This window comes from Lactuca virosa, chromosome 8 (genome assembly GCF_052849685.1).
Source record: "Lactuca virosa cultivar CGN04683 chromosome 8, Lactuca_virosa_CGN04683_v6, whole genome shotgun sequence".
In the NCBI taxonomy this organism is placed as follows: Eukaryota; Viridiplantae; Streptophyta; class Magnoliopsida; order Asterales; family Asteraceae; genus Lactuca; species Lactuca virosa.
This window is the reverse complement of record NC_136433.1, coordinates 56,164,921-56,180,378: the sequence shown is the minus strand read 5'-3', so window position 1 is coordinate 56,180,378 and position 15,458 is coordinate 56,164,921. Positions and strand designations below refer to the sequence as shown.

Genomic DNA, 15,458 nt, shown 5'->3' with positions numbered 1-15,458 from the left:
ACAAGATTCTTTCGAATCTTAGGAACAAACAAAATATCAAAAAGCCTAATAGTCTTTCAAGAAGTACGTTAAAGACTCAAAACACCGATACCACAAATTGGAATAAAAGAATCGTATCCCATTCTCAGCACCGACCCATCTTCAAGCGGTGTTAATGTTCCAAACAACCGTTTATCCTTGCATACATGGTTCGTTGCCCCAGAGTCGATCCACTAAGCAACATCATCATCCTGTACATAGAATTATTCAGGAATTAGTGAAACATAATAAACATAATTCTGCTTTGAGTTATCAAAGTTAGTCAAAAACTGACCTCCTTTAACTTGACCCGAAGACCCATTCACACTTCCATTGGCTCCACTGTTTCCAACACCATTATTGTTATTATTGTTGCCTAAGTTCACACGACAATTATGCTTGCAATGCCCCACCCTGTTGCACCTCCAACAAACGAGTTCCTTTGTCTTTTTGTTGGAGTTATTTGGGACATGTTCCTGTTTACGTTTGTCATGTCCTTTATGGTTCAGGTTCCTGGATTTATTTTCAACCATATGAACAGAGGGTTGTCCTGATTCAACTTTCCCTTTGGTATTATCATATTTGTCAACTTCCTTCGTATGATGAAATTCTTCAATACGAATATGACTAGCAAGTTGAACCAATGATAGTTCCTCCTTTTGATGTTTTAGGGTATGTTTGAAATCCTTCCAAGATGGTGGAAGTTTGTCAATTACACTTGACACGGCAATAGGTTCATCTATATTCATATTGTGCGGTTTAAATTGACCATAAATACAAAGGAGTTCATTATATTGTTCAGTGACAGACCTTGAATCGACCATCTTAACGTTATTAAAGTCACTAACCGAAAACTTCTTGCTAGAAGCGTCCTCTGTGATGTATTTCAATTCAAGGGTGTCCCACAAGTCCTTAGCAGTTAAAGCATCACCATGGATATCAAATAAAGCATCAGACATACCGTTTAAGACGTGACCTTTACAAATGTAATCGTCGTTGTCCCACTTTTGCCTCTTCCTGGTATGTTCAAGTGTCTCATCAACACTTTTCCTCTGGTTTAGATGGTCTTGGAGTGGTAAGCACGTATGTTGCCTTCAGAGTGGTTAACATGAAGTGCATCTTCTTCTTTCAGCGCCTAAAATCAATGCCTTCAAACTTCTCCAGTTTTGCGAACTTCATGGTCATCTCACGGATTGATTCACTCATCTCTAGAAACAAAAGATATTAGCTTGATTGTTAGAAATTGGGTAGGGTTATGGTAGAGATCTGGATATCCCTTGGATCGTGTAAACACTTTCCGAATTGATATTTCTACCCTATGCCTATGTTACAAGAAACTCAGCCTAGGATAATCCCAAGGGGACACTTACGAATCTAGGCACAAAAAACGTAAGCCAAATTGCTAGAAGATTCTGATTTTGTATGAAGAAACGAGAGCTAAAAGAGTTATCCCCCTTCAAAGAGAAGAGCCGTTTATATAGTAAATGAAATGTAGGGTTTCAATATTAGGGTTGGCCGTCATCGGTGTCTTTGGAAACAAATCAAAGGTATCCAAATTAATGAGGAAACAAATCAATAGAATCCAAATTAATGTGCAAACAAATCAAGCGAATGCAAATTAATGAGGAAACAAATCCGAAATTAATGGTTACCAAAATTGATGAGATTTGTCAATTTTACCATAATTATCCATCTTCTAAATTAGTTAAGAGAATCACGAATTTAATGGCATAATCAATAGTTACCAAAATTGATAAGATTTATCAATTTTACCATAACAACCCATTAGAATTCGGTTTTTCCATAATGTAACTAATTAAAATTTCCGAAAAACTTTTTGGGGCGACTTATAATTCGATCTTATATATGTATGCACTCTGCATTCACCAAACATATAATATAGAGTACAAACGATAAACCCCTTAGCTTACATGTAGTTCCAATTACACAAAATGTCCTGGTGACGCTAAAATCACTAACAATTAACTTATTTAAAATGAAAAATCTCCTTTGTAATTTGGGACGTTACAAGTGACAATGCTATTATTGAGTCTATATAAGAGGTTTTAGGATGTTTTGAAGAAGAAAAAAAAACATCTTGATTTGTTTACTTTTTTTTAAATAATGTAATGTTTTAACATGTATGTAAGTTTTTTATAAATATAAATAAGTGAAATATGTTGTTTTATGCAAAAAAAAAAAAAAAAAATATTTCATAGATAGATATTTGTGTTTGTTGTGTTTCGTAATTTCTTTATTTTAATTCTATCGTTGATGTATTTTCAAAATTAATATATGTGTGCCCGTGTTCACATGTGCATGTCACTTAGTTTTCTATATGTTGGTCGTGATTAGACACAGATTACCAAACTCACATGGAGCAAAATTCTATCGAACTTTATTTTATTTATTTATTTATTTTTTTGAATATCATAACACCATTTAATGTACGGAATCCCAATAAATTACTAAAAGAAAAATCCTTGTAAGAGCCTTGGTTGTAGTTGAAAGTCCAAATTTATACATATTATCCGATTAAATGTAATGTACTAATTAAACCAATTAAATTACGAATGTTGCACCAACCCTTCTCTACCCTTGATAATGGTTCCATAATATTCAACTTTTCCTTTAACACTTCGACAACCCATGTGTAATGTGTCGTAACTTTCACAACTTCCCATTTTTTTAACAAATTAAAGAAAGTCACCACTGTTAATGTGTTTTACCAAATATATAGCATTAAAGATAGTGGAGCTTTTTTCTACTTCATCTTTTTTGTGTCGTCTTAACTCCAAATCAACAACTAAAAAGCTTTATGATTAAGTCGAGCAATATTGATAATAAGGTTAAGGATGCGACTTTACAATTAGATTTCCAAAGTTGTTTGGTAGCATTAGCTGGCGATTTCCTTTTAGGTTGATCGTCTTTATATCTTAACATATTTCATTGTCCCCTACATTAAATTAAAAGACTACAAAACCTCATTAATCTTTAGAGGAGAAAGCTTTGCACTTATATAATTCCAATTTTAAGGAACAAGTAAATGTAGTTTAGAACAATGTTTTGTAAATAGACCTGGCTACGAATGTTTATAGTCCATCAATCAACATAAATCTCTCATACACACAAATTGTTTTGATGCCATTGTACACATAATATTGAAGAAGATATGAACGACGAATTGAAATGATATTTCGAGAAAAAGGGTATGGCCAATATATATGATAAAAGTTATGTCTGCATGGAATGGTTGTATGGTCAATGTACTCAATCTTAACTGGCCCAAACCTTTTGCTGTGGTACGATTACAATGAATGATGAAATTTCATATATTGAAAAATTCAAGAATACGATTGGTGGTACTTAGTTATCGGATTAATTGTTATTGCTTGTATTGAATATTTTAATCCTTATTTGATTTGATATGTTGAAAAGAACTGGCGAATTCTACAAATGAAGTTAAACACTTTTTTTGTTTAGCGGCATTTTAAACATTTTTACCAAACCCGAAAAAATTGTATATGAATATTTTTTGTGCCTCCGATCTCCCTATCCAAATCCTTGATCCTCCAAGTATATACAACTATTGTAGAAAATCAAAGGGCTTGTAGGCTGTAGCCCAGTGCCATGTGTTGGTGGACGTGTCTCTCAACACTAGATTGAGGTTCAGTCTCATTTAAAGACAAAAAAAGGTTTAAGAATAGACACGAAGTGTGTGTTAAAAAAAATATTATATTTGAAATATTTAATTAAATTAAATGCTCAAAATTTCTGAATGATTACGATATACAAATAATATTATTTGTTATACATATGTATAATAAATCTGTCCACATGCTTAATATGCCAAAAACATTAATGCAAAAGTAAAGGTTAGCAAAATTGAATACATTAAGAGACGTGACGATTTTAATTTATTACTAAATATGGCACTTAATAATATAAATAACAGACGTGTGGATTTAATTTATTACTAATGATGGAGTTTTAACTATAAGTATATATCGACCTGATTGTGAAATTTGATCTGAAAGCACTTTGATGTAGGCTCCACTAATGGAGTTCGAGTTGTAATATTGAACCAATCACTTTTCAATAAAAAAAAAGGAAGTGGGGACCTAATTAGTTTTGTGTTTTTGGATGTTAGGTAGAGTGTGTATATGAGGACCCACAATTAAATGGCTTCTACCCCATCAATAGTATAGGTGTTTTTTGAAGCGGAGGAAGTAATTTAAAAATAGATTAGATTTATACGTCTTCTCATTCCATCGCAGAAAAAAAAAACAAAAATAAAGCTAAGTATACATTTGGATTTTGAATAGTAGAAAAGCTAGCTTTTAGACAAAAGGCTGGAGTTTTTTAATTTAAAAAAAAAATCATGCATCCAAATCTAAATAAATATAATGAGGAAGCTAGCTTGTAGACAAAAGTTAGAGTTTACAAATAATAAACAGATGATTTTGAATGAGCTTTTAAAGCAACTATATTTTTGTTTTTTCGTAATTTACACAGAATTGCACTTTGGGTGTGTTTTTTTGGGGAGTTGTAGGCGTATGTGATGATGCCAAAACTTGTAACAAAAATAACTCATGGTTTCCAATTACAAGCTTTTGTTGAAACTGTCAAATTAATCCAAACCTAACTTTGAAAAGTTAATATTTGTTTTTCTTTATAAACCGTTTGTTTTTAATTTAATCTATTTGCTAAAGCAAAAGTTGAGGAATATTAAAGATTAAAGTTTGTAGTAGGGTAGATTTTGACAAGTTTCTGTAAACCGAAGGTTGAAACTGTAATTTATGTAGCTATTTAACGAGAGAGAGAGAGAGAGAGAGAGAGAGAGAGAGAATAATTGCGTAGTCTCCCGATCTCCTCTATCACTGAAGCCCTGAATGAGAAAACCCTTTTCTCTTTTTGTTTCCATCTTGTCAGTAGGTTCTTTACTTTGTAACCATTAAATCACGCATAAGTGTTGTTCAGACTTGTTCTTATTCAAGCTGTTGCTAATCAGGTACAATTTGTGTTGTTATGTCTGATATTTTCTGTTTATCATTTTACAACGTTGTAATCGATACTCTCAACGTTTCAACGAAGTAGTCCATTAATATCTTCGAAAGAGATTTAAAGTTTTACATGCTTTTTCCATTGAAACGATAAGATCGGCTTTAATTAGGTTAGTATTTCTAATGATACTACTATAAAGTATAAACGTATCTTGTGTGTTAATGACACAATAAGATCTGCTTTAGGTTACTATTTCTAATGATACTGTCTGTAAACTATCTTTTGTGTTAGTTTATAATAGCTTCATGTTACAGATTTAAACAGAAGCAAGAAGAATTGATTATCCTTTATTTTTATTTTTTATTATAGATTACACCCATGGTAAATAAATATGGACACTCTCAAAAAGAAAAGTGATAAGTAAACTTTAGTAATCTAATCTAGAAAGTAGAAATGGGTTCGCTAGTATTTTTTTATTTTTTTTAGAACAACAAATATACACTACTCCTAATATCACCTCCTAATACCACCTATGTCTCCAATGAGACTTGAACCCTCAACCTCTAAGAAGGAGGACAACACCCAGTACCACTGAGCTAGAAGCCCTTTGGTAAATGGGTTCGCTAGTCAACCAATAATTAAAGAGAGAAGTGATAAGTAATGTCTAGTAATCTAATCCAGAAAGTAGAAATAGGTTTGCTGGACATCAATTTTGTAAAGTGAATTTTTCTTCCATCTCAATTATTTATTTGGTTATTAATTAAGTATATCCTCCTTTGTTTAGTACTAATTTACTTCTTGCAACATCAAATGTGGAGTGATCAATTTTTAAATAATTATCTAATGTTATATATTGAACAATATATATTGTATATTGAAAAATGTGTTAGATTAAATTACAATAACGCATATATGGATTAATTTAACAAATATGAGAACTTGTCATATTTAACTATATATATGGGAACTTTGTCATAAACAATTGAAACATGTAAAACTATTTCTTTTATTATATTTTGGTGTTAAAGTTCATATTATACTTGTGTTGGATAGTATTATTGAAAACGTGACTCGATTACCAATTTTTTTTGACTTGTTTCTTTTGTCATTGCATTTATATTGGAAACACATGGATTTAAATCTTGGATTCTTCCACTGCCACCAAATTGTCTTCCCCTTGAAAAAGCAACACTAAATGAGGACTATCACTACATGAGGTCTGGGAGGCCGTAAGGCTTGAGGGAGTGGCCTCGCCACCCCTCTCGCCAAAACCTTTGCTAAGATATGGTACACCATTCCTTAAGAGTTGCTAAGCAAGACGCCAAGACCAACTCGCTAAGGAAGTAGCGTGAAGAAAGAGAAAGGTGTAAAGGTTAGGGATTGGTTGCTGCACTTTGATTCTCATTTAATCACATTTTGACCCTATTTTTTATTTAAAAAAAAAACTTTTTTTTAAGATTTGGTAGGGGTGTTACTGTTACCACTCCCTATGAAGTGCTAAGGAAAAAATGTTAGTGAGGTGGAAGGCAAAAAAATAACGTGACAGCAAAAAAAAATGATATGACAAGGTGTTACGAGTGCTACCATTCCCTCTAGCCTAAAAGAGATTTTAGATCAAGAGAATGAACTAGTAAGGTGCAACATAAATAAAAACAATAAACGTCACATCACAACGCCTTGGTGGACATGGCAGTTCTATCCTTCAAACGTCCACCATAGGGTCACATGGTGGACTATCTTTTTGAAAAGTCTAAAAAGATGTTTGCCCTCTTTGGACAAACGACATTTGAACTAGTGTTCTCTTCGAATATATCAAGGCTGAGCTATTTGGTAAGAATATATAAAGGCGGGGCTATTTAGTAAGAAAATTTCTCTTGTAATATACTATATTCTTTACATATTGTGTTTTCTTTGTCAAAGAGTTCCAATTTACTAACCAAATGTCGGTATACATTGTAGATATTGTGCAAAAAATACTTGATGAACATTCAAAACTTGCTCGGAAACCCTGTGCATTTAAGACCCTCATGTTTCATAGCAGTAAGAATCTCGATCCTTTCTTACCACTTTTCCGTACTCAATAAATGTAGACATCGTTAATAGGTGTTCTGTTAGCTTTAGAACTTGTTCTTTCTTGTTGTATTATCTAAATTATATCACTAAAAATGTGGAAAGGTATGCCATGGAGTTTCTTAGAAAGGTCTAGAAATAATTGGGAAATTATAGAGGCTAGACTTGCTTGTATACTAAGAGGGCTCCTGACATAGAAGGAAAATTTCCTTCCGACGTCCTATTTGCATAGCAACAAGAATATGCAACACTGCCATAATTTGTGGTTAAGCTAATTCAACGATCTTAGTGAAAAAGGAATTGCCTACTTAGGTATATATGAACACGTCTAGGGGTGGAGCCAGAATTTCATAATAAAGGGGCTTACATCATAATTATTTAATAGCTTTGTCTATAACATATACTCTATTTTATCAATAATTGTTAGCATATATATATATATATATATATATATATATATATATATATATATATATATATATATGGGTAAATTACACCAATAGTCCCTCGTGTACATGTCAGAAAGCGTGTTTAGTCCCTATTTTCAAAAATTAACTCGGACCGTCCCTAGGTTTGATTTTTCTTGCACGCTTAGTCCCTATTGACATGAAATGACTGTTTTACCCTGAATTATTTCTTTTTAGATTTTCTTTTATTTCCTTATTAGTTTTAAATAATAAAAAAGAAAATAAACCAAAAATCCCCACCCCTCCTTACGACACTTCCGTTCTCCCCTCTTCTCACCTCCTTATTTCTCCGGTAACACCTCGATCTGAAACCCTCCATCTGAAACTTCATCAACGACTTCTGATGGTGGGGCACTGGTGAAGAAGGTGATCGCCGACTTCCGACAAAGCATCACCTTCGTAGTTCCGCTCAGAAACCTTCTCCTATTTTCTGTAACTCCACTGGCGATCACGCATCTACAAATCCGACCTGTAACTCTCAAATACCTAGCGCAAACCGGTGTAAAACCCAACAGGTGGCGATGAACGCTCCATCTTCGGCGAACAGGTGGTGACGAAGACGAAGGTTTTCAGTTGAACAAATGTAGACTCGACTGTGGAGCTTCGATTCTGACTGTGGAGATAGATGTTTTAAACGAAGATCTGTCGAAACCCTAACCGACGTTGATAGCGGCGCACATGTGAGCCGGTGACGGTGAGGGTGGGCGTCAAAAGGAGCCTCTGTCAGATTTAGATTAAGAAAGAGGTCGAAGATCATCGCAGGAGCCTCCGTTAGATCCCGTCGTTTCCGCCAGAGAAGACGAGCAATAGATTCCGATGAAAAGGCTTTAGAACGACGACCACAACCACCCATCAGAAAGGGGTGAGGAATGTTCATCAGAGGGTGGAGACGGTGGTGGTGGTCTGCAGTTTGTATGTTGTGTTTGGGTGCTTCTTTCCGATCAGTAACAATGAAGGGATGGATGGGTTGGGGAAAATGAAGGGGAGGGGGTTTATTTTATTTTTTTAATTGAAATTCATAATAAAACATTAAATTAATTAAAAAATAAAAATAGAAGGGTATTATGGTCATTTTAAATTAGGCATGGACTAAGTTCGCAACAAAATCGTCTTTCAGGGATGAAGCGTGTAAGGTTAAAACAAACGAGGGATGGTCCGAGTTAATTTTTGAAAATAGGGACTAAACACGCTTTCTGGCATGTACACGAGGGACGAATGGTGTAATTTACCCTATATATATATATATATATATATATATATATATATATATATATATATATATATATATATATATATATAGGCTTAGGTTATTCTATTAAAATTAATTATTGTGTTATTGTATGCATAAGTGTGGGTCAATCATTTTACTTATTTTAAGAAAGTGGTCAATACATATTATTGAATTAAAAATAATTGAAAAATACCATCAAATTTAACTAGAAGGGTATTTTAGTCAATTAATACATATTTAATAAAGGAAATTTTCATATTTTAAGGGATCATAGATTGTATTAATTTTAAAAATCCGATTTTTACTAATTATAAGGTTTTTAATTCGGACATTCTGACAGAATATGTTTGAGTATGTTCAAAAATAATAATATTCTAGAATAACAAATTTTCTTGATCATGACTTTAAAAATTTCTTGTATAATAACAAATTCTCGAACCAGCAATTGAAAAATTAAAACAAAAATTACATTAATTCTTATAGAATACATGTAACAATTGTTAAGAATTACATTTATTGTTAAAAAATAAAACTAAAAAACTTTCAAATTGGGAAAAAAAACATCAAAATCTAACAAATACACTAATTCATTCTAACAGAATAATATTGCTGAGAAACACTTTTAATTTTGTTGTCCGTTCTTCAAGCATCAACTTCTTCAAGCATCAATTTCTGTGAAAACAAATCCAATTGTAGTTTAGAATCCAATAACGCATTAGCAAATGATAAATAAAAAACTATATTCCTTTGGAAAAATAAGCGGACTTGTTAACTGCACCAAAACCAATAACCAAAAATTGTAAAACATGTATAATCAATGAGAAAAAATCCATATTCCATTCCAACAGAATTAGAATTCATGTTTCCATTCCGATAGAATTTGAATTCGTGATTCTATTCCGATAGAATTAGCTTACCACATAAATCGTTGATCCTTTTGGCCATTTCCTTTACATCTTTTTCAGCTTTCTTGATGCTTGTGGAATATGGCCCCAATCCCTGCATAAGTCTTCATCAATTCAGTTGCGATAAACAGAACATTTCAACCAACGCAAACTATCAACTCAAACGTTTCTCTATAATGCCCATGAACTCTAGTAAAATGCAAGATAAAGATCAAAATATCCTAAGTTCCTAACAGCTGAAGGCATTTAAAAATCAATTTTAAATCAAATTGTATTAAATCGCAGCAATTCATCAGCTTTAATAACTTATTCTCCACTGAAATCGACGCAGCATAGGGAGACTTGCCTTCTTACCCTTTTGAGCCTACCAGACGAGATACTTCTGAAAGTTAGATGATTCCTGCCATTCTCGATTATTTCTGCCTTTTTAGGAGTCAAACACCTTCCTTTTTCTCCCCTAAAAACCGTGAATAATTAGAGAGAGGGTGTGGGTGGATTGTGTGTGTGTTTTGCGTGCGACTGGAATCGAGAGAGGGAGAGAAGTTGAGAGTGAGAACGAGGAAGAGTCCATGGATTCTCATACAAGCGATGTTGATCGAGAAGTGGTATCGCAAGAGAGAATAAGAAAACTGGTTTCAAGTTGATGTTCAAAGAATTCCCGATTTGTGTGTGTGAAAAAGATTTCCAGCAACCCCAAATTGATATAATAAGAACCCTAATCGAAAATCATACCTGGATCGTGAAAAGGGGATAAATCGTAGCCGAGATCGACATGATGCAGGGGCTTCTTAGGCTTGCTTTTTCGTCAAGATAGGAGGGCCGGTGAGGCTTGATTGGAGGCAGCAGCCTCCGGTTTTTCTTTGGTTTTTCCAGCGAACAATAAAGATAACGAGAGAGAGAGAGAGCTTCTCCAAAACGTCTATTGAAAGTCGGTAAAAGGGGATGTGTTGTTGGCTTTCTCCAATCTCGCCATCTGGTTGGGACAGAAGGGCGGTGGATACGGTGGTCGGAGGAGCAAGAGGATAGGGTGGCGGCCAGTGGTGGGAGGCATAAGGATGGAGGTGACGGCTGGAGATGGTTTGATTAGGGTTACGGTGGTTTTAAAAAGCCTAGTAGCTGAAGTCAATGGTTACCATAATTATAAGATATTATTTGTGGAAACTAATTATCAAATTACCTATTTACCCTTATTTATTTAATTAATTATTTATTTATATTTTAAATTTTGATTGGCCCACATTTATGAATATAATAACACAATACTTACTTAAAACACATGAACCTATCTCTCTCTCTCTCTCTCTCTCTATATATATATATATATATATATATATATATATATATATATATATGGAGTTGCTACTATTTTATGTATAAAATAATATTCTAAATATACAAAGACCTATTTTTATATGTTTACTATAACTAGGAACAATTATTTTATATACTTTTTTTATAATAATTCATCTCATTGGAGGATCACATTATTACTTACACCTACAAATTAACTTTCACCAAAAAATAGTCACACCACTATACAGTAAAGGTAGCAAGAGTTTACAAATTTTAAATTACCGTAACGATGATTACTTTTTAAATTATAGTGATAAAAGTTATATCCATACATATGAGTGAAGTTATACAAATATTCTAAATTCTAAACATCCACACTTCTAATATTAACTAAGTTTAATTAATAAATACTCCTATATGAAAGTGTAAATGATGTTATAGTAGGAATTGCAAATATTAAATTTCAAACCATTTAATTAATACATTAATAACTATACAAAAGTGTAAATCAGTGTATAAAGGGTAAGATGTGAAAATAATGCAAAGTTTCTATAACGATATACAATAGAAAATAAAGTTAAAGGGTATAATATAAAATATGTTTATAAGTCTAAGGAGTTGAAATAATAATTGTCAAACAGTAGTAGGAATTGCAAATATTAAATTTCAAGGTTATGTTTTTCGTACTAGCTGAAAAGCTAGCTATTAGTTGAAAAGCTAGCTGTTAAATAAAAAGCTAGTTGATAGCTGAAAAGCTAGCTGATAAAAAATAACGTTTGATAAAACTAGCTGAAAAGCTAGCTAAAATATTTAAAATTACATAAAAAGACATATAAGAGTATGTGTTTCTATAATTAATTAAGGAGTGTATTTGAAATTTTTTTAAAAAGCTCCTAAAAAGCTAGTCTAAGTAGCTTTTCAAAAAGCTAGCTTATAAGCTACTTTTTGGCTTACCAAACACGACAACATACAAAAGCTCGAAAAATAAGCTAGCTTATCAGCTAGCTGTGGCGCGTCAAACACAACCTAAAAAGGTTAGAGTGGGCAAAGCACCGGCTTGCTCTTGTACTAGCTCCGCCATTGAACACGTCATTAGTAAGACACAACAAAAGTAAAATAAAGCATGTGTATTGACAATCACATAAAAAAAGGTCTAAAAATAAAATAAAGAAGATATATAATATTACCTTTGAACCAACATTGTTTCTCTCGCATCTATATAACCGGTCCTTGAATAATATTGTTCTTACAGTGATTATCGATTAATGTCTTCTAGAGGAGACCGGCTAAATGCTACATGTTGTTTCCATCAAAGTCTTGAATATAAATTATTAGTTCTCTAAGACCCTCGATTTTGTAAGATATACTGTAAAATTTCGTTGTTACTGTGCGACACAATAACGTGAAAAATACTTTGTTTTCTTTCATCTAGCTCAAATAGATGGATGACATAAAATAAAGTGTTTAAAAATATTTTGCTTTCTGTCATCTAACTCAAGTAGCTAAGTAACAGAAAACCGAGTGTTTAAGTAACAGAAAACCTAGTGTTTTTCAGGTTGTTATATCACATCCTAACATCAAAATCTACAATATGTTGCACAAAATCGGAGGACTAAAAGAGTTAATAATTTATCTTCAAGACTTAGATGGAAACAACATGTTGCATGTAGCCGATCTTCTCATGAGGACATTAATCGTTAATCATTATATGTACAATATTAATCGTTAATTTATCTTCAAGACTTGAAGATAAATTAGCAATGTATGATCTTTTGTACATTGCTCAATCGTTAGTCATTATATGAAATTCATTAATAATTATTAACTCTTTTAGTCATCACGAAGATAAAAGATCATACATTGCTAAATCATCATAGATATTAATCCTTAATCATTATATGTGCATTGCTAGATCATACATTGATATTTTTTTTCTGTTTATCTTACATTGCTAAATCATCACGAATCCGCTATTGCTTTTTGGATCGGCGAACAAAAGATCGATTGAGCAATGTATGTTTATTAACTTTATGACTCAAACGACGACTCTTCGACTTCTACAGATCACTTAAATTACACCTAACAGCTGTAGTTCCTTCTTCCAAAATTCAATCAGGTAATTAATTATTTTCTGACGAGCATCTTGAAATTGAGAGCATTTTGGATGTTAATGCGTGATAACATATTCATGTAATCTCTTAATCTCTTAATAGCTTCTTTCCGGTGGTTGGATAAAGCATTAAATCATTAATTACTATTTACAGTCTTTGAATTTCATCCATACTAAACACTATCTTTTTTTTGCGTAATGTTCTTATACATATTCGATAAATGAAGTTGACTCCGATTTTGACAATCCTTACATTTTAATCGTATTCATGCTCGTCAATTTTGAGTGTTAATGAGACTATGGTGGTGTATGCCTTTGAAACTTGGGAGTGATCAGATTCAGTTCAATATGATTCTGATTTATTGTATTTGTGACGATTACCTTAGCCTAGTTTCTTTGGATCTTTTTCTTTCATTGTCCTCGTTTTCTGTTTAATGCAATGGCTTTGTATTTTACTTGGCTAATAGGGTAGTAACTCATAACTCGATCATGATGATATATCATATTTTGCTGATCTACAGTTGCTGTAGTGTTAAGATCACTCATCTTTTCTAGAATTGCTAAATGCTAATTCCACTTTATATCATCCCAGACTTCCTTAATATTCCAAAATAATTACCTTTTGTAAATCTTGTATGTATTCTGTATTTGTTTTCACTTCAAGATCCTTCCTATTCTTGTCTTTGTTTTCTCTTATTTTTTCAACATTTTTAAAGTTTGATTATTGAAAATTGTGGTGTTTGTATGTATATGTAGGCTTGTCCTTTGTTTATAACACTTTTTGTCATATGTGGAATTAGCATTTACCAACATCTCGGATATTTATTTTCTTTTGCAAGTTTGGGTTTACCTTGAGTTTCCAAAATTCCACAGGTTGAAATGAACCAATGTTTGGATGATTTAGACTATTTCCTGTATCCTGAAGCAATCAATCTCTAACTACAAACAAGAAATTTAGAAATTGTTTTAGAAACAAAATACAACAATATCTATACATCTATACATTGTCAATAAAATTAATTTGAACTTCTCTGTTTTGCTTCTTTTTTTTGGATACACAACAGAATTGTGAGGTATTATTCAATCAATCTGGTAATCAACTTGCTTGTATCATTTTTATTTATATGTAGATATATCTGTCATTCAACTCTAAATAATTTTAGGGTTGAATTCAAACATAGCAACATACTTTTATTGATTTAATCACATTTGTATTATTATTTTTATTATTATGATCACTAATATTATATTTTTTTGTGAAATAGCTTCAATTCACATGCCATGAATTGGTTACGGTGCAACCATGCAATCTGCTATCTTACCAAGTTTGAGCAGATTGAGCCTTGGACCACATCCAGAAGGTACACAAAATTCTTTTTGCTTTTAAGTTTAGTGCTTAATGCAAAAATAGCAACGTATTTTTGTGTAGTTGTTTCATTTAACATCTTCCTTTATTTTTTTTATTACAACATTGTATCTCTAAAATTTTACCATGCATTATGATTATATTTTTACCAATCCCATAACCAATTTGGGTAATGTACTCTATTTTTACATGTAATATTATTACTAGAGAATGCAAAGTGTGTTGCTATTTTCGATAAGTTATTACAAGTGGGTGAAACTTAAACATCAAAAGAACATATTATATCACATAATTTATTTCTTAAACTACCTCCTGCAACATTAACACAACAAACCCCAAAGAAAAAACCTCATTTTAATCCTAACCTCCTTGTGAACCTGAATTATATCTGTAACTTTTGCAGGTTTTGGGGAACACGTGAAGTCATAAACTTAAACTAACATTTGAGAGCATAACCCAAGATTTCAAGTAAGTATTCAATTACATTCTAATGATTTAGACCTTATATGTTTACCACTATTGGATCTACTGAATTTGTTTTTTGTTTGAGTCATTGGTGTTAGACTATGTATTTAGTATAGACTTATTTTATTAGTCTTGTATCAGGCCCATGGCCTTGTATAGCCCAGCCCACACATACCTTGTATACGTATATTTGTAGGTTCCCATTATTTATACCCATTTCTATACCCTTTAATAATTGCATTATATTTTTTTTCCTTAATCGATGATTATATAATAGTTTTATATTTTTTACTTATAATTTAGAGTAAATTACACGAATGGTCCCTATGGTTTGGGGTAATTTGCACGCTTGGTCCCTAACTAATTTTTTTAACTCGGAAAGTCCCTAGTGTTTGCTTTTGTTACGCGCTTGGTCCGTACTGTTTGTTTTTGTTACACGCTTGGTCTCTGTCTTACTTAAAAAGACTATTATTTGAATATGAAAAGATGGTGGTATATGTAAGGTAAGGTGAGGAGGTGAGGTTGGGGG

The 15,458-nt window shown here is 32.3% G+C and overlaps 1 protein-coding gene and 1 long non-coding RNA gene across 16 annotated transcripts in view; one reads left to right on the top strand and one right to left on the bottom strand.

Annotated features, from left to right (window-relative positions):
• Positions 1-242: 242 nt before the first annotated feature.
• Positions 243-977, bottom strand: LOC145130371 (uncharacterized). The gene has a single exon (XM_079065185.1). It carries the CDS (start codon positions 975-977, stop codon positions 243-245), a length of 735 nt encoding a protein of 244 aa, XP_078921311.1.
• Positions 978-4,870: 3,893 nt separating this feature from the next.
• The window catches only part of LOC145128406 (uncharacterized), a 46,145-nt gene continuing 35,557 nt past the window's right edge, over positions 4,871-15,458 (top strand). For 8 of the 15 annotated variants that reach the window (XR_013716876.1, XR_013716873.1, XR_013716871.1 and 5 more), the window contains exons 1-6: positions 5,036-6,394; positions 6,480-6,852; positions 6,982-7,062; positions 12,988-13,104; positions 14,364-14,459; positions 14,868-14,932. This is a non-coding gene — a long non-coding RNA (uncharacterized LOC145128406). The other 7 variants (XR_013716874.1, XR_013716881.1, XR_013716878.1 and 4 more) reach the window with 7 other exon arrangements.